The following is a 25,100-nucleotide window of genomic DNA, read 5'->3' on the forward strand; positions in this document are numbered from 1 at the left end:
ACTGGCCACCTGTTGATATTCAGTTTAAGCGTAGTAGACATGCTACTTTTTTTTTTTTACAATAAAACAGTGAATAAATTCATTTAAATGTTTGAAACTTCTGATTGCATTTTTTTTTATATTTCTGTGGTAGAATCCATGGCTGGATTAACCTGTTAGGGAAAAAGTTTGGTTTTGGGCCCCTTAGTGACCCCCCTCCAACAGCACACTGCTTAAAAAAATATGGGTGAAAACTGCCTGACATGAGTTACAGCACAGAAATTCAAAAGAATCACTAACAGACATGCAAAGATCGTTTAAAAAATACACATTCTATTTTAATACAAATAAATGAGTACATAGAGAATTGCATTTCAAAACTTACATATTATAACAGTGTGGCAGAGATGGTTGTTCCATATTTCTTTATGGGGCAGAGATATCATTCATAAAATTTAATCAAGTAAAATGAGCAGATGCACTATAATGTCTGCTGATGTCTGCATAATGTAGCTACTTTTGATGTAGTGAGCTGAAGCTCAGAGCCCAAAGCTGTCATGAGAGGAGGACTCTGTTGTCTTTGGCCCACTTCCTCAGAGCTCGGATGATGTATTCAACCTGGGGGTTTCCTGAATTTCGCAGCAGAGACAACACCTCTTTGAGTGTCTCCCTAGAACACAAACAGGATATGTGAGGAAGCAAGATTAGATCAAGAATGCACCATCTCTTGTCTTTTTTTTTATTTAGACTCAAACAGACACGGAAGTTTGATGTCAGTCCAGATGATATTCAGTTTTACTGGGTAAGCACATGAATCTCTTTGACAAATGACTTTTTGCAACTAAAAAAAAACTAGAAAACATTGTTAAATGCAAAATGATCAAATAACATTAAGGAACAACAAACAGAGACAAACATACTTGGACTCTTTGTTTGCCAATATGAGCTGAAAGATGCCGACACACGCCCCTCTCTTGCCCTCCCAGTAGTTTGATCCCGGGTCCAGTTTCTCCAGTGCATCAAACGCTTTCGCTGCGTAGTAGAATTGACCCATCTGAAACAACAGGCTGTGATTATGAGCACCAGTATGCAACATATTGACCTCCCAGGCACAGATTCAAGCACCTCCTTACCAAATGAGCATTTTGTTTCAGCAGAAAGAGTTTATCCAGTGCAATACACGTGTCACCTTCCCACACCTCTGGTGACATTTCAAAAAGTACGGTGAGAGGAGAAAAAAAAGTGCTTATTCAAGATGTGTAAATAATAACAGCTAAAATTGGCACGAGACAAATATCACAAAACAAGCAGGGAGAGAATGACATGTGCAATTTGTCTATTTAAGATGATGTTTGGGAATCAGGCTTACATTTACACGTGACATATTTCAAATCATGAAACAGGAATGCTTGGCGTTTTGTACCACAGGACTGAAGGACAGCATTATTTTAAAGTATTTTAACGAAGAAACCAACCAGATAAAGAGATTGGTGCAATGGTGCTTAATAGAACTGAAGCAATTAGTTGATTGACAGAAAAGTCATCTGCAACTATTTTAATATCTGATTTAATGTTTCAGTCACTTCTACAGCAAAAAAGGATTGTGCCAGCCCTTTTAATTCTGAGAATATTCTGCTTTTCTTTGTTTGATATAAACTCATTACCTTTAGGTTTCAAAACAAGATATCTGAAGATGTCACCTTGGGCTTTTGGGGAACTGTGATTGAGATTTTTATAAAGCAAACAATAATCAATCAACCAAAGGAATAAACTGCAGATCAACCTATAATGGACATGATAGTTAGTTGCAGCCCCATATTTAAATTCACATGAGAAGGCAAATAAACATTCACACTAGGGCTGCAACTAAAAGGCATTTAATATTTATTTATCTGTAATCTGCATATTGTAAAAAGTCTGATTTCCATTTTTTTACTATAAAGCAGCTATAGGTACTATGTTAATACTATGAATGTATCAAAATGCTAAAGCCACAGAGAAATGCACTCAGTCCGTATTCAGAAACTGTGCCCTTAAACGAGCTGTCATGGCTTCTGTGAAGCTGTAATGTTACAATTACACTTTATAAAGGTAGAAAGTGCCGTTACAGTGTCGTTTCAGTCATTTCCTGGCTGTAATGACTGAAGAGTGCTGAATCGGAGGACCCAGAAACATTAAGTACGTTTACATGATGTTAGGAAAAGATCAACTATTGTGTTAGTCCGACTAAAACTGGACTTTTAAAATACTTGTAAACATGTCAGTCTGACTAAAATCAGACTAAATCAAATATCTCGCATCCAGACAAACACATCCAGATAATCACGCTGGAAGTCGAGCTATTCCGTCATGTAAACACCTTAGTTGGACTGTTACTGGACTAGGTGTTCTGCACGTGCTCCTTGTCGCCCTGCCAAAAAAAGGTAGTATTTTATATTTGTTTTAAATAGAAAAGTGACACCCCAGCCTCCTCCCCTCCTCTGAAAAATAAAAAACAATCCCACAACACGACACACAGGGTAAGCGATGTACTGCTGTGGATGGGGCCACAGCAAAACATATTTTAGCCACCTTAAAAAATAAATATCAGTTTAAGTTTACTCTATATTTGAGTATTTGCTCCTCTTATCCTTCCACAACAGTTGATGGAGGCAGCGGTAGATCAGCAATTCCACCATTCTGTTTTCTTAATGGAGTCTGGTGTTTTTGATAAAACATCTTCAACTCCCTGTCGGTAAGGGCTGTCTTACGGCATGATAAAGCAGTAAAAGTATTCTACTATAGCGTAGGCTAAACTTAAACTGATACTGATTTGCAACTAGCCAAAAGAGTTTCATATCCCCATTTGCTTTGGCAGAGTCAGACATACTTCCGGCAATAAATCGATTCTCGCCTGGTGCATGTCTACTGGGACAGGGACAGTATTCCAATAAAATGGCCTAAATGACCGTAGCTCAATTAAACTGTTCATGTAAACACACTGACTGACCAATCAGAGCAGAAATAGCTTCTTAAGGGGGGCTTAAAGAGACAGGCACTAAAATGGAGCATTTCAGACAGAGGGTAAATACAGATATATTCAGGCTGACAATATGAGAAACATAATGTCTTTTGTGAACATTAAATCATAAAAGCATGTTCTAGTAGAAACTCCAGTTATAAGTATGAACCTAAAAATGAGCGTCATATGGACATTTAAATAACTGTTGATAATCAAAATTGTTAAGACATTCGTTTTGTGTTGATCCATCATACAATTAATTAGTTGCTTCAGCAATAATTCTCATTTAAACACATGTATTTCCATTGAAGTGGTAATCACAGATGAAAGGTGAGGCAGAAAACAGAGGATGATGTCACCTTGTAGCAGTCGTTGGCAATGAGCTGCAGCAGACTGAAGGAATCAGAGGAAGTGCCCATCTTCAGATAGAGCTCCCAGGCAAGCCGGCCCCTCTGGTTCATTATGTCTGACAGGAACAAGACAAGTGCACAACGATACATCATTCACAGGCAGTTTCGGCAATTTTTATAGATTCAGATTTGAAAATATTTAATGCCTGCGGGCAGGTTTCATTGATGTGGATTAAATAAAGAAGTGGAGAGAAAATCGTTTAATGGAGATATCCATTTCTTAGAGCTGTTGAGCGTAACACCCTCTGAGTGCAAGAGTGAACCAAAATTCTTTTCAAACCTGAGGCTAGAAATCTGGCAGTGATGTTTGACTCAGATCTCAGTCTAAGTGAACAAAACATCAAGGCTTCCACAGTCTTCCTTTCTCCAACTTAAGACCTGAGAGAGCATTCTCCATGCTTTTTCTCCTTTGTGCAGTTGGTGCCAAATAAATGCAGCCACAATTCTGTCAGCGAAAACTAAGCGACTGGATGACACTGCTCCGGTTTTAGCAATTTCACACTGCTTATGCAAAATGTCAACTCTCAGCCTTCTTGCTGGACAAACACCTCACCAGCAGTCTGGCATTTTGACGTGGTATTATCATACTGTAGGCCTGTTGCACTGAGGATTCATTTTAAGATTTCGCTTATTCATTTCATTTAATTATTACTATTGTTATTATTATATAATTTGTCTGTTTTATAACCTATAAAAGTATCTGTGCCAAACCTTAGCCTGAGATCTGTTGAGTTGAAAAACCGGACCTATATTCTGATTTCAAAGATTTTCTTTTACATTTATGTGTTTTATTTATATTTTAACATTCCATGTTTGCTTTGTTCGAGCGCTTGTTGTGACAGATACATAGACTGCATAATAAAGATGAATGACATGACACAGAGCGCATATCCTGAAAAACCTTGCCCAGCAGGAAGGATACTGTTGGCAGAACAATACATAACTAATGTAGGAAAGGCTAGCAAAATGCGTGTAGCTAGCTAAAAAAAACAGACATCAGCATGACAAAGGATTATTTTGGTATTTTGTGTACCAGAGGGTAAAAGTGACAATGGCAAACTCAATATTGCCAGTCTGTCTCAGTGTGCCGCCTCCATTCCTGGCTAATCTTAGATAAATGATCCCACTGAACGGTCAGTAGTGACATACTTTTATATTTACCTCTATTTTATCAAATCATCAAGTGAGATCATCATTTAAGCTAACAAAGATCAAAACACGGCATTGCTTAGTTAGCTTCTGCAGTTTGTAGGCCAAATTAGCAAAATGCCTGCTGCATGTCAGCATAATGAGTGTCAAGATCTGACAGTTTTCCCATATTTTCCTGCACATGCCTTTTAACTTTCTGCTTAAAAGTTCTGATTTTCAGTTCAGCAGCTTGTAAAAACTTATAACTAAAAGATATGGATTATTTCAGTTAGAAATTATTTACTATGTTGTTAGTGCATCCCACCACAAAGTAGCTTTTAGGTATTTTTGTGTTGTTCGCTAACAGACAAAAATGACAAGGAGGCACCTTCACTATTATAAAGTCAACGGAGAGCGATGGATTGTTTTCCCCCTGGTGGGGGCGGGACTTAAATGCTCTCCATCTCTATAGATCATAATCCCCGCCCCCTCCATGTTGGCCCATGGGACGTAGGACAAATTGAAAGATCAAAGTGCATTTCAAATACATTTTTTCCCAAGGGTGGTCTATGTCATTTTAAGTAGTTCTTATCACACTGTTGTTTGTTCAAGTGGGGTTTTTTGGGGGATTTTAATCAATAATTTTATGCTAAAAATGGGGCTTGACATCATGATTGACAGCAGTGTGGGCCAATTGCACAACACTGCTCACAATGGCACTGCTAACAATTGGTTAGATATCAGAAACTCGGTACTACGCAGACTCTGGCTGCAATAGATGTAAACACCACAATCTGGCAATGTTCCATATCCAGGATACTTTGGCTTCATTTATGTACCATGGGAATGAAGTCAAGTGAAAATGTGTTGTCCATCTTTATATACAATCATTAGACTAAGAATTGTTCTGAGTTACTTGATTTAAGCTCTTTGCCCCTCTAGGGAACCATTGACAGTCATCCACCTCACTCAATTGTGCTACATGAATGAATTTGCCCAGCAGGAAAGATTTTTGTAATTAAATATGCCATCATCGGTACGACTACTATACATACAGCATCGTGCCAGCCAGCTGAGGTAAACATAGTCATTCTTGATCTTTTCACTCTGAATCAGCAGAAAAACCTGAAAGAAATATTATAAGTCAGTCCAAAAACAACAGACAGCAACATATCAGAACTGATCAAAGTCTGAAAAGCAGCAGTTGTGTAGATGAATGATGAAGTAAAGTACCTCCTCTGCTTCTTTGTAGTTTCCGAGGGCTGCTTTAGCCTGAGCGTAGTTGAAGTTGAATGTATCATCATTATAGAAGTAACCCTACAAAAAAACAAAACAGAAAAACAGAAAAAGGTGAGCGTCAAAAAAAGCGCATGTAAAGAGTGTTTTTGTTGGTGGTGCAGATCACAAAGACAGGAAAACACACACCTGAATACATGTTCCGCATCTGTAAAGCACCACTTGACTTCCAGTATGTGGGAGTGTTTTTTTAAACTCCATCGTACGTATTGATACAACAGTGCAGTAATCTTACTGCGATTCTTCACAGAAAAATAGCATATAATGTGCACTTTGTATTGAGCAACACTAACCTTGACTGAGTTTAGATATATGAGAACATCTTCAAAATGTCTCAAGAGGAAGAAGCAGGAGGCCATGCACTGTCTGCCAGGAATAGTGTCTGAAAGTGAGAAATTAAATATGTTAACTGCACATACCCACACAGTTGTTTTAAGTACAAGTTGTTTTAAGAAATCAGATTTCTGTTCAATTTACCACACTCGCTAGCCGAGCCGCCGACCAACTGAAAGAACTGCTGAGCAATTTTGAGGTGATCCCTCTGAAAGATAAAAAGTGCAGTAACAGACATTTGTCTTTACGACTCCCTCTTATCACATTTTTTTGTGTATTTAACAGAAATACTCACTGATCCAATTTCTTGTCCCAAGGCCGCATTTACCACGCCTTTCAAAATATACTCCTGAGAAAATAAATGATAATTATATAAATTTTAATTTCATATTTTTTTAAAGGGAAAGAAAAGCAATACCTGATTTTGTAAAAATTAAAAAAGAAAAAAAACACAGATGCAACAGTTAACCTCTGGGTAAAATATCAATGAGCTAAAAAAAATTAAGACTATCAATCTTTTTTTATCTTTTTCTTTTATTGCTGTCTCAAATTCCATCAAAATCCACTTCCACAAGTAAAAAGAGTGAAAAAGAGATACAAAAGCCAAGCACGCCATTAATTTCACAGGCTTTCACATCCTGGTGATATTGAGGTGCTTTTAAAGAGAAACTGGTCACATAAAAGAAGAAGGCTCTTCAGGAAGTGGAGCAAGGAGAAGAGCTTTAATAACAGGCTTCATTTAACACTGCATGATTCTGATTTTCACTGTGCACTTTCTTTCGTGTAAAAAAAGTGTAACCTATAAATTCTTGGTAGTTCGAATTAGCTCTGGTTATAAGTAAACACAGCTACTGTATTATTTGTCATGGTAGAGGGAAATCGAGTAGACAGTCTCACATTGAGAACAAAAAGTTATGTCGCACTTTGAAGAAGGAGATACATTAACACCTGGTGTCCCTTTGAAATATTACCTGAGGTGTTGTGGGCACCAAATCTTGGATGAGGTTATAGGCTTCCTGTACATCATCTGGAAGTATAAAATGAGGCATGTAAATCCATGAGCTAAGTTTTCTCTGAAATCTGACACTTTAAATAACTATTCATTTAATTCACAGCATCATTACATTTACTTTACTGTTTTGGAACTTATTTTAACATCCCAATGATTTCAGACAATATATAATAAAGCAGAGTATTACATAAAAGAATTTGATCTCATGTAGGGCGACCTCAAACAGTTGACTATTCAACGATTCGATCTAAAGAGCGTGATTCAACTGCTAGACTCAAAGTTGAATTGTTGCAGACAGGAAAATGTGGTAATGAAACAAACGATTGCTCCATTCGGGCTATATGTGGGGCTAAATGTCTGATTTTAAATAGAATAACTTGGTTTAGGTTCAAAATCAGCAGGGGGAGGCACATAGAATCAGCTGTTTGCAGCTTGCATCTCTCTCTTTCTCTCTGTCTCCTGTCTGTGGATTGTCATGACGGTGACAAAATGAAATTAGGTCTGAAAGCTCTATTAGCAACCACAAAAAGCCAAAGAAACCAAACTAAATGACATATTCTGTCTACATCCATGCATCCCCTAAATATAACTAACAGCCCACAGTAACAAAGTAATGGTCATATGTATCCTGTTCGGACACCTCACTGTGCCAGGTGTCAAAAGATGAAAATATGGATCAATGACTGTATATAAAGATGGACAGCACATCTCCACTTCCTCCCCCTGCAAAAAAATGAACCCAAAATATCCTGGATACAGCTGCTGCCATTTTGGTCTGGTGATGTCATCTGGAGCTAAAGTCTGCACAGTAGCGATCTCCATAGTATCAAGTTCTGGCCCATTACGCCAGTCCGACCAATCATGAGCCCACCACTTGGCACACAGAGCAGTCAGTCATGACGTCAGATCCATCCCATGATGCCATGGGGCCAAGAAAGATATTTTCTTTTTGACTTACATTGGGAAAGAGACTTGCAGTCATCAGTGTACACAAGTGTCAAAACCTCTGCAAAACAACTCATTCACAATCTTAATCCATTAAGTTCGATAACATTTGAAAAAGAGCCACAAATAATAATATAATAATAATAACTTTATCGCCGTTCAAGCTAGCAGAGCGCTAAACCAGAGGTCAGCCACTCCACTGACTGCTGAAAAAGTTTTTTGTGTTTTTGCTTCCTGCTCCACTGAGCAGCGCTCCGAAGTATAAACGGGGCCCCACCTCCATGCTGTCTCCAGGTTTTCTTAATATATCCATGGAACTGTCATGTTGTCTGTCTTGATTATAGAATATATGATATGGATTAATGAGCAAACTACAGGAGTATGTGAATTCTTCGTTGGAGATGCCCCTCCATATCATTGTGCTGTATGTCAGTGTATCATTATCTGATTAGAGAGGTCAAGATATGTAAACAAACTACAACGCATGACACAAGTAATGCGAGAGGTCAGGGAATGGTCAGGCCGTTTAGACGCCGCCCTGCAGTCTGCACTACATGACACAGTCTGGAGCACGTTCCAGGAAACCGCCATTAACGTCACAGATGACATCAATGAATTTATTAAGTATGTTGTGGATTTAATTTGTAAAACAACAGAAGCAACTGCACCCAAAATTGCAGTTTAATTATACTATCACCAGAAACCATGGATAACTGAACCATCTGGGATGCCATAAACACACACTGTAGCCAGTCTAGAAACATGGAACTTGAATGATTTCATGTGGCCAACAAACTGATTGATAAATTTAATGGAGATTTGTTCTTGTATTGTATTTGTGTATTCATAACTTATCATTGATGAGTAAAGGTAAAAGTGTATCTGTATCTTTGATTCCTCACCTGCATCATTTTACAGTAACACAATTGATGTATTTCAATTGAAATCTTTCCTTTGTTTTGCTCGTTCCAGATAAAAAACTGCAATGCCATGGCTACACACCTTGTCTGAGATAGTAGATGACCAGGTTGAGTCTGGCCTCAGGGATCACATCGATCAGAGGAGGCAGCACCTGCAACGCCCCCTCCCCACCACGAAACACCACCTGCAAACACGGGGAAAATATTCAGTGTGGAAAAGTGGCATGTAAGTATGAACACACACACCGGCACACACCCACACACTCACTGTTAGAGCTTTTGAAGAGCTTACCAGGTTGTGTCGGATAAGCTCCTTAGCAAACTCAAAGGAGCAGGAGGAGATGTCGATTAGGTTCTTCAACTCAGCCTAAGAGGGAATGAGAGCATACAGTACACAAGTCACACCTTCTGCCATTTACTCTGCCCAAAGAAATGAAAAGGGCAAGCAGTTACTGGCTCATCTGTGCTGGTGCATTGCTAGTAAATGTATTACATTCAGAAAAACATAGATATCAAGGGAAAGCATCAAAACTGTGAACTGACAGCTCTCAAACAATTTTAAATTAATTTCTGCTAACTAAAAGTTACAGTACTGTAAAGTGTTGCTTTCATTTTAAAATAAATATCTGCCCTCATATTATTTGTTGGATTTTTTATGTTAACCTTCTGGCACAGGTGATAGAACCACATACATGGATGGAGATTTGAAAACAAAAAGGCAGTGAAATAAATACTTTGTTTTTTGGGCAATGTATCCTTTTAGAGATTGTAACATACTTCACACAAAACTTGTATATGAAAATATAAAAACACATCATACAAAGAACAACCACAACATCAGCTAGGAAATGCACAAACACAGAGTACCTCTGCTGCCTTGCCGTTGTAGAGTCTGAAGTGGTTGCAGGCTTTGAGGTTGAGGGCAATAGTAGAGTCGGGCATGCTCTGCAGGTACACGGCCAGCACCTCCTGGGACACATCGTAGTAGTCCAGCTTGTAGTAACAAAGAGCCACGTAAACTTTCAGGGCGAGAAATTCTCTGAAAGACACAATGAAATTAGGATGTGAAACAAGGTTTTAGACTTACTACTTGCAGACGCTGGGATCTCAGTTTTTAGCCATGTCATGAATTTAATCACTTCATGTTATCTTTAAAACTTTAAATTGTTTGACCTAACACTGTGTATGAGGATTTAATTAAATAACAACTTAAAGTGCAAATAGATTGCTTTAACTTATCACTATAAAGTACATGTTGATTGCAAAATGTAATGGTTATAGAATAATGACACCATCAGCATCAAGACTGGTTCCCTATAAATCTTGCTTTCACAAAAAAAGGTGAACACAATGATGTATTGATTGGGGACTGCATTTAACAACAGCAAAATTATATCAACATCCATTTGCAAACTCTCACCACCTTGTGCAGTATAATCCAGGTCTCATTTATCCAGTCTTATGCACAATACTGTCAAAACACATGCACTTTTTCCTGAAAAAAAACAATCTTGGCATTGGAGTCTGGGTTTGTGTAGAGCACTGATACGTTTCACTTTCAGTTTAGTTTCAAATAGCAAGATGTCATCAAAAATGCATGTGTTTGGGAAGTACTGAGTTTACGGCTGGATGAATGACACTTAGATTATGCATGCAAGAGAAGCAGCCTTTCCTTAACAACTTTAAGGTATCACTACATGACTAATTGATATAAATGGTCATTTTGTGGGTGAAGTATTCCTTTAAATCAGATAACTAACTGAAAAATTCACTCCAATCAATGACCAAGTAAAATTAGCTGGCAATTTGACAGCATGGACTCAAATGTAATCTGTTTTAAGTTAAGGTTTGTATCTGATGGGAATCTACGGGACAGTCTCGAACACTCTCCATAAGTGCGTCTTCTCTGTGCTGATGATTGTATCTGAGGCAAGGGTCCAAGGTAGTTTATAATAACTGTTTTCACTTAAGAGTGTTAACCTGTTGCCGATTGTGGAACACAGAGAGAGTTCAGAGTTCAGGGAGACTTTCCTGTAGTTTGTGGAATCTATAGCAACATGTGTTTTCTCTCACAGTTAACATAGCATTTCAGCAAATGACAGATCTTATTATTATTAGATATTACAACAAATATTAGGGGTCAACAGATGTTTTTTCAGGGCCTATACTAATACCTATACCGATTATTAGTAGTTAATGAGACCGATTATCAATATTTAGAACCCATATGTATTTGCAATAAAAATGAAAATCTTGTCAATATTTAGAATTTGGAATATAACAAAATCCAACACAGAACTTTGTTTAAATGCCTTTGGCGAGTGTTGACTCAAAACTGACACTTTCAGCATCATATACAGCAAGTTCCCAGCTCCTTTTTTCAGGTGAAAATTTAAATAAAAAATGAATGAATCAAAATAGCTTCCAGAGGTTTTACAAGTAAAAATTCCTCCAATGCTGACACTTTCACTGCACTTTTTAACTAATTAATTTTATCGACGAACACTAAAATAAAACGCTGATAGAGATAAAAATTAAAATGCCAAATATCAGCCCCTATAATGGGCCAAGCCGTTAATTGTTCGATCCCTAACAAATATATTTACAAATGGACATATTTCCATAACAGGCATCACACATAGTGCAAAAAGCCAAAAACAAGAAGTTATTAACAAATAAACAAGAAAACACCTTCATTTCAGAATTGTTTTGGTTTTGTTTAGTTGAAAGAAATGTATAGTTGCAGGCCAGCAAACACAAAAACACCTAGGCTTTGCAAAAATGGGTTGCTAAATTCACTGCAAACTTCTCAGAGGAGAATACACAAATTTTGGCACAGCACTATTATATTATTTCTGTATTGTTCTGTCCAACAAAAGGTGTGCTCAGAGCTGCTGCACAAGCCTGAAACTAAAACTGCTGTCAACCTTGTAAAAACTCCAGATGCACCTTGGTTTACAGCTGCAACAAAGCAATGAATAGATATCTGAGAAGTGGCACGGCGAAATCGAAGTCTGTCACTTTCTCACGCTTGCTACTTCAGATACAGTATATCAGTGTTAAAGGAAGCTGGATCAGCAGGTGTGCTGCTCTGACACTTGAATTATCTTTATGGTTCCACAGGGCGTGAAGCTCCATTAACAACTCACACCTGTCAAGGTGCTGCTAGGACGGCACATGCACCCAAGTGCAGCAAGACTGTGAACTAATTTAAGAGCGTAAAAGGCGGCGGAAAGCACAGACCTGTTCTGCAGTAGCAGGCGTTTATAGATGTCTATAGCCTCCTGGTAGTGGGAGCGCATGTAGTGGATGGATGCCAGGCTCAGCTGGTCCTCTGTCACATCCTCAAGATTCTGGTGGAAACCCATCAGCCTCTTCTCATCGTTGAACTGAGACACAACATGAAGACAACAGGCAATGAAGGAATAGCTCAGAGATGTGATGACAGTGACGCAAAAAATAAAAAGATGAGGGGGGAAGGCAAGAAGATATAAATCCGGCCCAGGAACAAACAGTTCATAAAGAGTGGAAATACCTAAACATCTAAAGACACAACAGCAGAAACAGGTAACCCCATGAAAAACACAAACACTGGAAAAGCCACAACGATTTCAAGTTTCCCTCACTGTTGAGCTCAGGTGAAAAATGATACAATAAACTATGACATCAGCTGTTTGTCATAAATACAAACCTGTATGTTTCTGTCGTGTTTTAGACAAAGCTGGATCTACAGTATAGGATGACTCAGCTGTGAATTGTAAGTGATTATGTGAAGGCAGGGAGGAAAAGTTAACAGTTAACATAATAATAAAATAATATAGTGGTTTTACAACCTTGTGAGCCAAGTGGAAGAGTAGTCTGTTTTGGAGGGGGGACATGGGTGCTGCAGATAGGAAGAGACGCAACATTTAATTAGACAGCAAACCACATGAGAATAACATTAACATAACCTTGCCCTCAGCAGTTACATAGCTGACTGAACAACTTTGTGTGTGATCTAGCAAAGAATGTAAACAATAACTGAGGAGCGAAATAATGGGAACTTAACAACAGGTTTAAAGGAAAAGGTTTTGCCAGGAGGATTATCTTTCTAAATTCCTTTTTTTTCATTGTGAAACAGTTGGGAAAAAAGTTTCACCTGAATCATTTTTTGAGTAACTTTTTTTAAACAGGTGGAAGAAAAATTTGACATGATATTTGTGTTGTACACCTCACTTTTCAAATGTTATAAATATGACTAAAAGCATTTATGCCTTTATAAAGTTTTGATTTAATGTCATGTATTTCTTTTGCTAGAAATGTATTTTAGTCTGTGCTAGTCTGTGTAGTCAGTCTGCAGAGCCTCAGTCTCTTGTGGCCAAAAGCTTTTTCACCTTTTTTTTTTTACATATGACAAAAAGGATCATTTAAATGATCCTCGCAAAACTTTTTTTCAACTAGAAAAACTTTTTTTGCACTTGTTTTATAGATGGGAAAAAAAATAAGCAGAAAGATTGTAAAACCTTTTTTCCCCCTTCATGTTCTTAAATCAAGCCAATCCAAAATGTAAAAACCATTTAGATCAGATTAAGAAAATGGATCACAAGATTTTTTTGTCTCACTTGCCTCTCAGGGCTTCCATAGTTTCACAATAAAAGCCTGCAAGTAATTAAAAGACTTCTTGGATAAAATCTGCTAGGCAATTACTATTTTAATAGAAGCTTGTCCAAAACATGACATGGCCAAAGGTATGTGGACAACTCTTTGCACAAAAGTGGTGGGCTTTTAAAATTGGTGACGTTTCAATTATGTTTTGATGAGGTACAAAAAAAGAATTCCATTGTAACATGTGTAAGTTAAATTCATGTGATTTTCAGATATTTAGAACTTATCGCATACTATTTTGATCCAACAGCATGCAGTGGTTAGCATACAGAACAAAGGAGGATTTTAAAAATGTAACAGCTGGAAAGCCTACCTTTAGATGCTGCCTCCTCAGCCTCTTTATAAAGCCCCAGGAAAAACAGTGCACAGGCCAGATAGACCCACACCTCAGCTGGACATTCAGGCTTCATGGTCAGACACTTGTACTCCTGTCAAAGCATGATATGGAAAAATTTCAAATGGCATCAGATTCTACAAAAAATTATTTGTCACATCCTTATCCATTTATCCAACAGGGAGTCAGAATTATTCAAATAATGTATCCAGGGTACTTTATGCAAAATACACACACACATTCAGACAGCAAAGTATACCTCCATAGCTCTCTTGTAATCACCCAAGTGGAAGGCGCAGTAGCCAATCCAGAGATCCGCATGCTCCTCTTTCTCGCCAATACTTCTCTGAAACTAGAGATGACACAGCAACACATCTGTGGCAGCAGCATTCAATAATACGGAGGTGTCTGTAGCATAGATGCGGGAGTGATTCTATTTCTGAAAATGTAATTCCAGAGCATGACACAGGATAATCTTCAGGAGGCATGGCAAAAAAAAATTTTATCTAACCCCTCTGTAAAAGAACAGCAATTATTTAATCAGCTGCAGAAGCAAGTTGGCCAGATAGTTCCATCTCACTGAAACTCTCAACTGAATCATCACATTTACATATTTTTTTAATCACATAAAATTAATACTTCAGTCTTAAAGTATGAACAAGTATGATCTAATAGGCAAAAGATGGTAACTAACGGACCACTTATTTAAAACCTCAATAAGGATATGACAAACAGTCTTGATATGGACCCTCAGATTTATTTGGATGTTTTTCTGTGTGGCCAACATACACACTGACTGGAACATTTCACAGTTGAAAAATAAACTTGTCAGTGCTCTCTGGTGGACAAACTATGTAACGGCACCGGCATTTCTTGTTACCTCTCTCTATATATACACCATACACCATATGTGCAAACAGCTAATGTTGTCTAGTCTGTGTAGCAGAGGTAGGGGACTTTAACTGGAGTCACAAATTTGAGGACTTGAGACTTGCTTGACTAAAACTAATGAAAGACTCTACTCGACTTTGCCTTGATATTCATGACTTGAACTCAGAATTGCATCAGATGACTTAAAAAGACTTTACTTTTTTCTTTATTTATTTGTATTTGTTTTTTGTAGATATTAAGAAGTTAAGTTTTGTTTTTGAAACATGACAATGCAAATCTAAGTCCTGCATTCAAAATGTTTATGATCTCATTAAATGATTCTGACTCCTGTATGAATGTAAAACCAGGATTTTACTGTTGCAGTTGTTTGACAAGGAGCTCATTTTGAACTGACTACTAACTACTAATAATTTTTATTTTAGTATGTAGTAGAGTAGATGTAGACATTGAGCACCTTTACATTCCACCACTGGGCGCAGCTTATGTTATATTGTTTTTATGACCTAACCTGTGACTTGCTTGACCTGAGCAACTTTACTCGATTTACTTTGACTTATATCATTAGACTTGACAAATCTTTCTTCCTGCTCTCTTTGTTTTATTTTGTCTTCCTCTTTTTTCTCACCCTTTTAAATTTCCTCAACTTGTACAACTTAGATTTTATTATTAGCATTCATCTTTTCTCTGTATAGAAGTAAAAATAAAAAGTACATTGACACATTTATGATTACGTTACTCTGTATTACTCTCAATTTTAAAAAAAAAAAAAAAAGATAAAAGGATCTTTTCCTTCGTGTAAGTACCTCTAACAATGTCAAAGCCCCAAGGTAGTCTCTCTGTTGCAGGTATTCCTCCAAGGGCGGAACCTTTGTTTTGTTTTTCCTCTTTTTCTCACTGATGCTCACCGGTGCCTCTCCTCCCACTGCTGGCTTCACGCGGGAGAGGATCTGCCAGGGAACAAAATTGAATTTCTCAAGTTAAAACAGAACTTGGAGTTGTTTAGGGCCAAAATATACGACAGTTTCATCAATAGGTTTAATTAATGAGACACCATAAATGTTAACTCACCATGTCGACGTCTTTCTTGAAGAGACACCAAACGCTAGCTGAGACTTGTTTATCACTAACCTTGGTAACGTAACGCTAGCTGTTCCTGTCAACTAAAACACAAATTAGCTTGTTAGCGGACGCTGCCAACCGAATGTTAGGTTTTTAATGATCTAGTTTCATCTTACATCGAAACCAGCCACATAACAGTAAAGCTATCAACGCAAACTGTACTGTCTTATGCCATGGCAGTAATAAAGGTAAAGTCGACACGTTTTAGCACTGTCTCATGAAGAGACTATTTCGGTTAACGCTAGCTAACGTTAGCTGGTGGTTGAACGGCAGCAAATATTAATTCTCTTTCCGCTGCCTTATTTTCAAAGTAAAAGCACGAGTAAAGGCCCTGACAATGTAGTGAGGCAGTTTATCACCTCTTAAGGGTGAAAAGTTGAAGCAATACATACCATGACCCTCCTCTGTAAATCTCTGTGCGGGCTGAACGACAGGCTGGAGATAACAATTGAATAAACAAACTTGGAAATTGCCTTCAATGACATTTATTTTGTAGTCAAACTGTGTTTTGGGATCAACAGGAAACAGCTCGACTCTTCTGTGTTGAACTTGGTTCAGTGGTTTGTTCTTTGTTGCCTAGCAACAGAACAGCTAGAGTAATGGCCGCTGCCAGGTCTGCTCTGGCTGCGGTACGTCACGAAGGATTTTGAATTTAATCAAAATATATTTCACAGTGTATTTCAACACAGATATACATAACCGGAGCCGATACTACACGTACAAGGTTTTATTATAATTTTTTTATTCAACCCATATATGCTATAATTGCCCCAGTGGCCTAATGGATAAGGCACTGGCCTCCTAAGCCAGGGATTGTGGGTTCGAGTCCCATCTGGGGTGGTACGTTTTAAAAGGTAGGTATGCATAAACTTCAACAACAGGTAATTGAGCTTTCTCAAACTCTCTTAAAACACATCATATACGTTGTATGTCTTGCAGACATACACAAATAAAAGACTGTAGTTCTGAGAGCTGTTGTTGCTAGCTGCCTTTCAACTTCAATGAGTACATTCAGTCATGAAAGGGGGCATTTAATACTTACGTAGAGATTTTCAAAGAGGGACCTATGGTGTAGTGATGTACTGCTGTTTTTTCTCTTGCACATTATCTCTAATTTCTGTCACAATATCAAATAGAGTCATGTGGCAGTAAAAAAGCAAACAGGGGCTGACACATGTAATACTCAAACCTGTAATACTCTATATGGCACCTGGTGTCACCAGAGTCTATAACACATAGTCTAAAAGCTCTAGCTAATTCCCAATATTTAACCATATGCCTTAACACAATGGCCTCATTGCAGCATAATGTTAAGTAGGATCAACCCAGAGTTCAAAGCCCACTGAAACATTGAAAAAAGTCTTGTCTAGTCCCTAAGTACAGAGAGCATTATGTCACATGAGGATTTAAATGAGCTGGTCTTGGTTTCAGACAGCCCCTGGGGCAAAGGATGACATTGTCTTCAACTGTAGTGTCTGCATCAGTCATCCTTTTTCCAGGGAAAGACACAAGTAAAGCTCACAGCAAACAGCTCAACAATGTGCCTGCACATGGATCTAATCCTGTCACTGAAGAATCTGCTGATTCACTGAAGCCAGAACAACTGAAGTAACCTCAGGCAGGGCTTTGTGGGTAATGTGGGAAATGTGCTGCCATTTGGCTGAAGAAACAAGGCAAGAAATACTGCAGAGGTTATAAGAAGAAGAGAAAGAAAAAAACAAAACAATCAAACAGTCGGTGGTATAGAGGTAGATTCTCTTAACCTTTTAACACCTGGATCAACATCAGTTTTCTTGTGCTGCATTCAAATGCCTTTTAATAGCATTTAAATCTTTAAACCTGATGGGATATCTTTTAAAAACATGAGAAAAACCATAATGAGCAACTTGGCAAGAAGTGTCTCGCAAACTGCCAAAAATTAGTTTAAGATGATTATTAATGAATTATTAGATATATTGAAAAAAACAAGGAAAGCATGACCAGATAACTCTATTTATAATTTTCATAATTATATGTTAAAGTATATGTTAAGTAGAGAGAAAAAAGGAGCACTTTCTTGAGGCCATTTTCTTGTTTCTTGTCTGTTTGTTTTTGTACTTTGTACCTTTTTATCAATTTCTAACTAATTTTTGGTCCATTTTTTGTTAAGTTGCCCGTTGCCCTCTTCCTATGTTTTTGAATAAATCAAGCCAATCGAATCCTCTCCTCTGTTTATGATAACAAATGATTTATCTTCCTAAAAGTTAATGTCAAACTATCTGAGTTTTGTCTTAAACTGAGAGGAATCCTCTTTATTTTAAGCCAACACTGTGTTCGCAGACATAAAATAAAGTACCATACAAATAAAGCAATGATATGGTTATCTTTGTAATGTGAACAATATTAGTCCTTCTTTCCAGGTAAGAGCACAACCTTTAAAAGAGCTTTGGCTGTCCATCTTGAAGATTTGTTTTGTAGACGCATTATTTAAATTGTCAGAGAAGTAGCCTTTAGTCTTGATGATATAAGCAAATGTTCATTCTGTAACCAGCTCAGTCCAAGAGGAAGAAAACAAAATCACAATCCCATTCCTCCCTGAAAAACGTCGAACCAGGATGGAGACGATGGTCCTCAGAGTGCTCACCATTATAGGTGTGTGCTGTTTGTCTGCAAAACATGTCTACATCAGGGACCCAAAACCCTGGCTGGGGGCTCAGGAGCACTGCAAGAGCATCTTCACCGACCTGTCACCCATCACCGATGAGGTGGAGAATCAAGTTTTCAAAGGTCAGCGGCTCAAAACAGTTCAGGCTTGATTGGTCTCTACAGAGATGACAGCAGCCCCAGTGGATGGAGGTGGTCAGGAGGAGAAGACGCTGTTTATGCAGACTGGCTTTATAACATAAAAAAATATCATAAACGTGTCTTTTGGACCAAAAATTTGTGGTATCCTGCAGATGGCTACAATTTCTACAATTTCTTCTGTTTGAACTTGATCGTGGTGGAGGTGGAGATGAAGTTGGAGGAGGCTCTGGATCACTGCAGAGAGAAGTACACCAACCTCACCAGCCTGCTCTCTAAGACTGAGCACCTTCTGGCCCAAAGAGGAATCGAGGGAGTCCACCTCACTGAGCGGGTGTGGATCGTCCTGCGTTACCTGGAGGACCGCTGGCTGTGGGTTAACGAGGACCCTGTGATGTGTGAGGCCTGGGCCAAAGGAGATCAGGACCACCAGTGTCCAGTACATGACAGCTGTGGAGCTTTGACCAAAGAAGGACAGTGGAAGAACTGGGACTGCCAGGACAAACTCAACTTCATCTGCATTTGAGTGTAAGAGTGGAAGTAGTGATAAGTTGTACAGTAATAAGAAATGCATAGTTTTTTTCTATTTGTAAATGACAGAAAGTCTGTAACATGGCAATTACACTTGGCTGCATAAAGGTGTAGTGGTCTGCCTTGATTGTTTTTAAAACAGGTATTTATTTCACCAGCAGAACCCATTAACCTCCACTAAGTGGTCACTGTATAGGCTTCCTGGAGTCCACACATATTCAGCAAACAATTTCATATCTCACAGTATCAAGGAAAGAAGAAAAGCCCAAATAGAAGAATATAACGATCTATGCAATGGTGTAAAACAACAGAGTCATTATTCTTTGTTACAATAATTAAGAATTACATGAAAGTATGAACTATAACAGTTTTTATATTTCTGTCAGCTTTTACTTTTACTCCACTATATCTTAAATAAAATGTAGACTTTTACTCTACATTTCCCCTAAGCATTTTAGTAACTTAATATACAACAATGAAGAAGTAGGGAGGAGATGCACAGACAAATGAGTGAATGGGAGGGAAGGAAAAAATTGATTTTGTTATTTAAATCCTTTAAGTTGTAAAAAAAAAAAAAAAAAAAAAAAAAAAAACCTTGCTTTTATGTAATGTGTAATGTAGGCTGGTGTATGTTATGAAGAAATGAAATAATAATCCTCAAAGTTATGTTTGCTCTTTTTTTGCTCTCTTTTTTATTAACAGCATTTACTTGCACTTTTACTTCTAATACTTAAGTACACTTCATATCATAAAATTACTTTTTGATACTAAATATCACATCATTTACAACTTTTACTCCAGTAATATTCTTACTGGTGACCTAAACTTCTACCAGTGTAATTTTCTGGTGAGATATCAGTACTTTTACTCAAGTATGGCTTTCAGGTACTTCATCCACCTCTGCATCTAAGCATTTGATGACTGATAGCAGGATTACAGTGGAACAGGGCGTAGCACAAATGTTTGGGCCCTTTGCATAAGTTGTCTACATGGGCCCCCCACCCTTCCTCGCTTGATCTATGTCTCTGTCATGCATCTTTATTATCATTATTATTATTATTATGATGATGGGGGCGGGGGAGGTTTGGAAGAAGGAGGTTGCCTATGTAGCCTCTTACATCATAGAATCTGATGTGTCACAGATTTCAATGCAACACAAGAATTTGTTGTTTGCCCAAAAGTCTACACAAAGCATTTCAAGCTATTAAGCTGCTGAAAGTCAAAAGGCAGGCAGGATATTGTGAGTTCAAAAAAATCTTTCTTTCACCTGTTCTTTCTCAAGGTCAAATGGAAATAAACTTCCCAAGCAAATCTTTCTAAGTAAATGTGAGGAAGCTTCATTGACTTCTGTGGATGAATTGCAAACCAGTGTCATGGTTTATTTTACTTCTGGCAGTCAAGCATGGCCACATTAACCCATTCGCCTCCTCTGGTGATTGTATGGAGGGCCCTCTTCAGTCAGAAAACTACATTTTTTCATTTATATAAAGGTGGGCTATTGTGTCACTTTGTAAAACCTTTAACACACAGTGCATCTATCGGGTCAAAAATCCAGTTTTAATCATAGCATGTTTTTGGCTGGTGGTCCTTATAGATAACAACAGCTGAGACAGACAGTAAACATGAGGAGAGAGGAGGGTTCATATGCATCAAAGGCAACAAGCTTGAATTAAAACTGATCGGACTGTCTGTGTATCAACACCTTGGCTACCTGGGGGTATTCCACAAAGGAGCTTCAATAAACTCTCAGAGTCTAACTTTGAACTCTGAGTTGATTTACTTTGAGATGGGAAACTGAGTATTCGGTCCCAGAACAGCTAATCTGAATTTGTTCAATCAACTCTGAGTATGTTCACCCTGAGTTCAGCGCGTGCACAACCTCAATAAAAGGCCATCATCAATGGAGCCCCGATACGTCGATTCACCGCGGCAACTGCTGAAAAACAGAAACCAAGTTACTTTACCCCATTGGAACTAGAGGTCCTCATTTATGCCTACGGAAAATAAGAGTCCATATTTAGAGAGAAAAGTAACACAGTTGCAGCAGATAAGGAGAGAAAAGTGGCATGGGAGAAAATTGCTGCCCGTGTCATTTGTGTCATGTGTGTCCATTGACTTAACATTAACCGGATTTTATTAAAATTGTAGCATACAGCTGAAAAAGTGGTGGATTGAATACATTTAGATTTTAATTTAGGTTCAATCCCACAGGGGGGAAATGCACTTGGAAACAACTGAAAATGAAATAAAAACATCATTCAGAAAGGTAAGGTATATTTTGCTCCGCCATGATTGTTGTGTCTACTCAGCCAACAGAAAGCATATGTACGGCCGGAGAATGTTATGAAGATGAATGATTGAGTGTAATGAAAAACTGTGCCATTATATCAAATATTCATCGGGGAATGAGAGCACATCCATGAGAGGTCTGAAAACCCTCTCCCAACGTAAGGCACTGCGTAATAATTCTACATCGATATCGATCAGATTGCAAAAAATACAGACAATCTATGTTAGACAGCTTGCTTCAGGTGGGAGGAGAGAGGTAGAAACTCAGACTTTCAGACTCAAACTTTCTTACAGAAAACCTACCAGCGAGCAAGTTATGTCACAGAGTTAGTTATTGTGGTGATTGACTCAGTTTGACTAAACTCTCCTTCTGGAACGGATAACACAGAGTTTCCCTCATCTCAGGGTTAACATACTCAGAGTTTTTACATAACCTTCTGGATTACCGTCTAGGACACTTTGAATATCAAGATTTAATTTTGCATAATTAATTTGCAAAAAAACGACGTCAGAGGCGGTCCTGGTTAGTTTTGCGCCCTATTTATTTATTTTGCGGGTGCTCGTGCGCCCCCAAATAGATTGCGCCCTGGCGGTCGCCCACATTGCCCATAGCAAAAACCGTCCCTGACTGACGTCTAATCACACCAGGAGTCATTCACTGACTTACATGAAGAGGAAACAGAGGAGGGATCACACTGAATTGAAGGCTTCACCTCGAATAGAGCAGGCTTTTGTACTCATCTCTTCAACTATCTGTAAACTTCACCAGCATGGAGACTGTGATTTTGACGATGTTCTTCATTGTGAGTGCAGCGGAGCGGTTTGGAAAGCATGTATATGTGCAAATGCCATCGAATGGCATGAAGCTCAACAGTACTGCCGAGATAATTACACTGATCTCTCCCCCATCACTTCAGGACGGGATGAAAAGAGACTAAAAAATGCAGCAATTACAAAGGTTAAAAATAAGTTCTGGATCGGACTCTACAGAAATGGAAAAGACTGGAAGTGGTCAGGAGGAGGAGACGCAACAGACATACCGTGGGATGCAGATGAACCAGGACCATGTGAATCAGGATGTTGCTGCTATTTTGTTGGGAGAACTGTACGTGGAATGGATGGCACAATGTAGGAACTTTAGAAAACTGCCCTTTTTCTGTCTCGACCTAATCGTGATCAAGTTCGAAAAGACCTGGGAGCAGGCAATGTTGTACTGCAAACAGACGCACACTCATCTGACAAGCCTGTCCTCTGAGACTGAGCTCCTTCTGGCTCTAAGCAAAATCAACCAAGCCCACATTACAGAGCAGGTGTGGATCGGCCTGCGTTATCTGGGGGACCGCTGGGTGTGGGTGAACAAGGACCCTCTACAGTACCAGGGCTGGTCCCCGGGAGATCAGGACCAACAGTGTCCAAAACATAAACGCTGTGGAGCTTTAACCAAACGGGGAGTGTGGGAGAACTGGACTGCCAGGACAAACTCAACTTCATCTGCTATTAACTCTCATTCATCTTATTCTATGTTTGCAACAGCTCACTCTTGTCAGAGGTAAAATGTTAGATTTTGACTAAAAATGCTCAGTCCAACTGACAATCATATCTTTTCACTGGATAATTAAAATTTTCTGCATAATTTAGTGTTTTGCTTTAAGTTCTTGTCTTGTTTGTGTCTTTTCATTCAATTTAAGAAACTAAGGGGCACCAACCTGTCAATGTCTAACAATTCTAATGTCACAAAACCTCATTTTGTGACATATTATTTGAATATTTAATAAACTGTTGAAATTTTGCAAATATGTAATAAAAAGTGCTCTGAATCTTGTCATTTGAAGAGACAGCTCAACCCATAATCAAAAATGCATATTTTGTCCTTTTACCTAAAGTGCTATTTATTAGTCTAGATTGTTTTGGTGTGAGTTGCGGAGTGATGGGAGATATCGGCCAAAGAGATATCTGCGTTCTCTCCAATATACATTGTACATTTTTTAAACAACCATCTGTGAATTGGTTCCTACATTCCCACTGCATCTCAAGCTGCGTCACTTGTTGTCAACTCTAATTACAACATGCCTTTCTAGTATTTGCTAATCTGGTTTTAGCACCAGTCAGCAATACTGCCTTTCTCGCTGCTCAACTGCTGTCAGGGTAATCGATCTATATCACTACTGGTGGTGTTGCGACATTGCAACTGATGAATGAGGCCTTGTGTTGCTGGTGACCTGATGGCGTAGCACACCTCTGGGAACTTTTAAGGGCTGTTCATACCAAATGACAACCACAACCTCAATTTCAAAATCACTGGAACGATACGAAACTATATGAAATGATATGAAACTATATGAAACGATGCAATGCTATGCAATACAATATACTTTATTGCCCTCATAGGGAAATTTGGACGCAGATTGTGCCTCCGTAAATGCCTTCACATTTTACAGTTGTAAAATGAAACTCCATATAGAATGCAATGATGTGCGAATCCTTTCGGACCTTTTATCAATTCAATACAGTACAAAGACAAGATATTTCATGTTTAAACTGATAAACTTAATTGTATTTGGTAAATGTACTCAAATTGCAGAATGCTCAAAAACCACCAGTTTGTCTAGATGTCTCTAAAGTCATGTTTTTCCAGGCTAAAGAGGAAAAAGGACCTTTGTTTTGCTCTTTATTCTCTTTGTTCATACTGTACTGCTACAAACCCCAATTTCTCAGTTTTGAGATCAATAAAGTATATCTGTCTATCTATCTATCTATCCCATTGTTACCAGCAGCAAGCTCTAAAAACAGCATCTGGGATGGTATGGGGGTGTTAGTGCCAAAGGCAATCATGGGTAACTTCACATCTATGAGGGCAGAGTGAATGCTGAAAGGTATGTATACCTGTGTATACACAGGTTTTGGAGCAACATATGTTGCCATCCAGATGACACCTTTTCAGGGACGTCCCTACTTATTCCTGTAAGACAATGCCAAGCTACGTTCTGCACGTATTACAACAGCGTGGTTTCATAGTAAAACAGTGCTGTTACCAGACTGGCCTGCCTGCAGTCCAGACCTGTCTCCCACTGTAAAAGTGTGGTGTATTATGAAGTGCAAAATACCACAACGGAGACCCCAGACTGTTTGGCAACTGAAGTCGTAAATCAAGCAAAAATGTAATAGGCCAATGATTTCACTTTCAAAACTTCAACAATTAGTGTCCTCAGTTCCCAAACACATACTGAGAGTTGTTCAAATAAAGGGTGATGTAACACAGTGGTAAACATGCCCCTGCCCCAACTTTTTAAAAACATGCTGCCAGCATTAGTTTTGAGAATGAGTGTATGTTAACAAAAAAACAATAAAGTTTGTAAGTGCGAACATTAAATACCTTTGTATTGTATTCAACTGAATATAGGTCAAAAAGGATTATCACATTATTTAATTCTATTTTCATTTGCGTTTTATAAAGCATCTTTGTCAATCATTTAATTGAGGTTGTATA

The 25,100-nt window shown here is 38.3% G+C and overlaps 1 protein-coding gene and 1 non-coding gene across 2 annotated transcripts; one reads left to right on the top strand and one right to left on the bottom strand.

Annotated features, from left to right (window-relative positions):
• Positions 1–295: 295 nt before the first annotated feature.
• On the bottom strand, positions 296–16,239 carry ttc26 (tetratricopeptide repeat domain 26). The gene is made up of 18 exons (XM_042485344.1): positions 15,962–16,239; positions 15,697–15,840; positions 14,262–14,354; positions 13,982–14,096; positions 12,858–12,907; positions 12,268–12,413; positions 9,892–10,063; positions 9,317–9,391; positions 9,107–9,209; positions 7,119–7,174; positions 6,443–6,496; positions 6,292–6,355; positions 6,108–6,196; positions 5,752–5,835; positions 5,574–5,643; positions 3,340–3,446; positions 900–1,033; positions 296–649 (listed from the first exon to the last, which is right to left on the bottom strand). Exons 1-18 carry the CDS (start codon positions 15,962–15,964, stop codon positions 535–537), a joined length of 1,674 nt encoding a protein of 557 aa, XP_042341278.1. The 5' UTR covers positions 15,965–16,239; the 3' UTR covers positions 296–534.
• Positions 16,240–16,779: 540 nt separating this feature from the next.
• On the top strand, positions 16,780–16,852 carry trnar-ccu. The gene has a single exon. It is a non-coding gene; the product is annotated as a tRNA-Arg (tRNA).
• Positions 16,853–25,100: the final 8,248 nt, after the last annotated feature.

Source organism: Plectropomus leopardus, chromosome 4 (genome assembly GCF_008729295.1).
Source record: "Plectropomus leopardus isolate mb chromosome 4, YSFRI_Pleo_2.0, whole genome shotgun sequence".
Classification (NCBI taxonomy): domain Eukaryota; kingdom Metazoa; phylum Chordata; class Actinopteri; order Perciformes; family Serranidae; genus Plectropomus; species Plectropomus leopardus.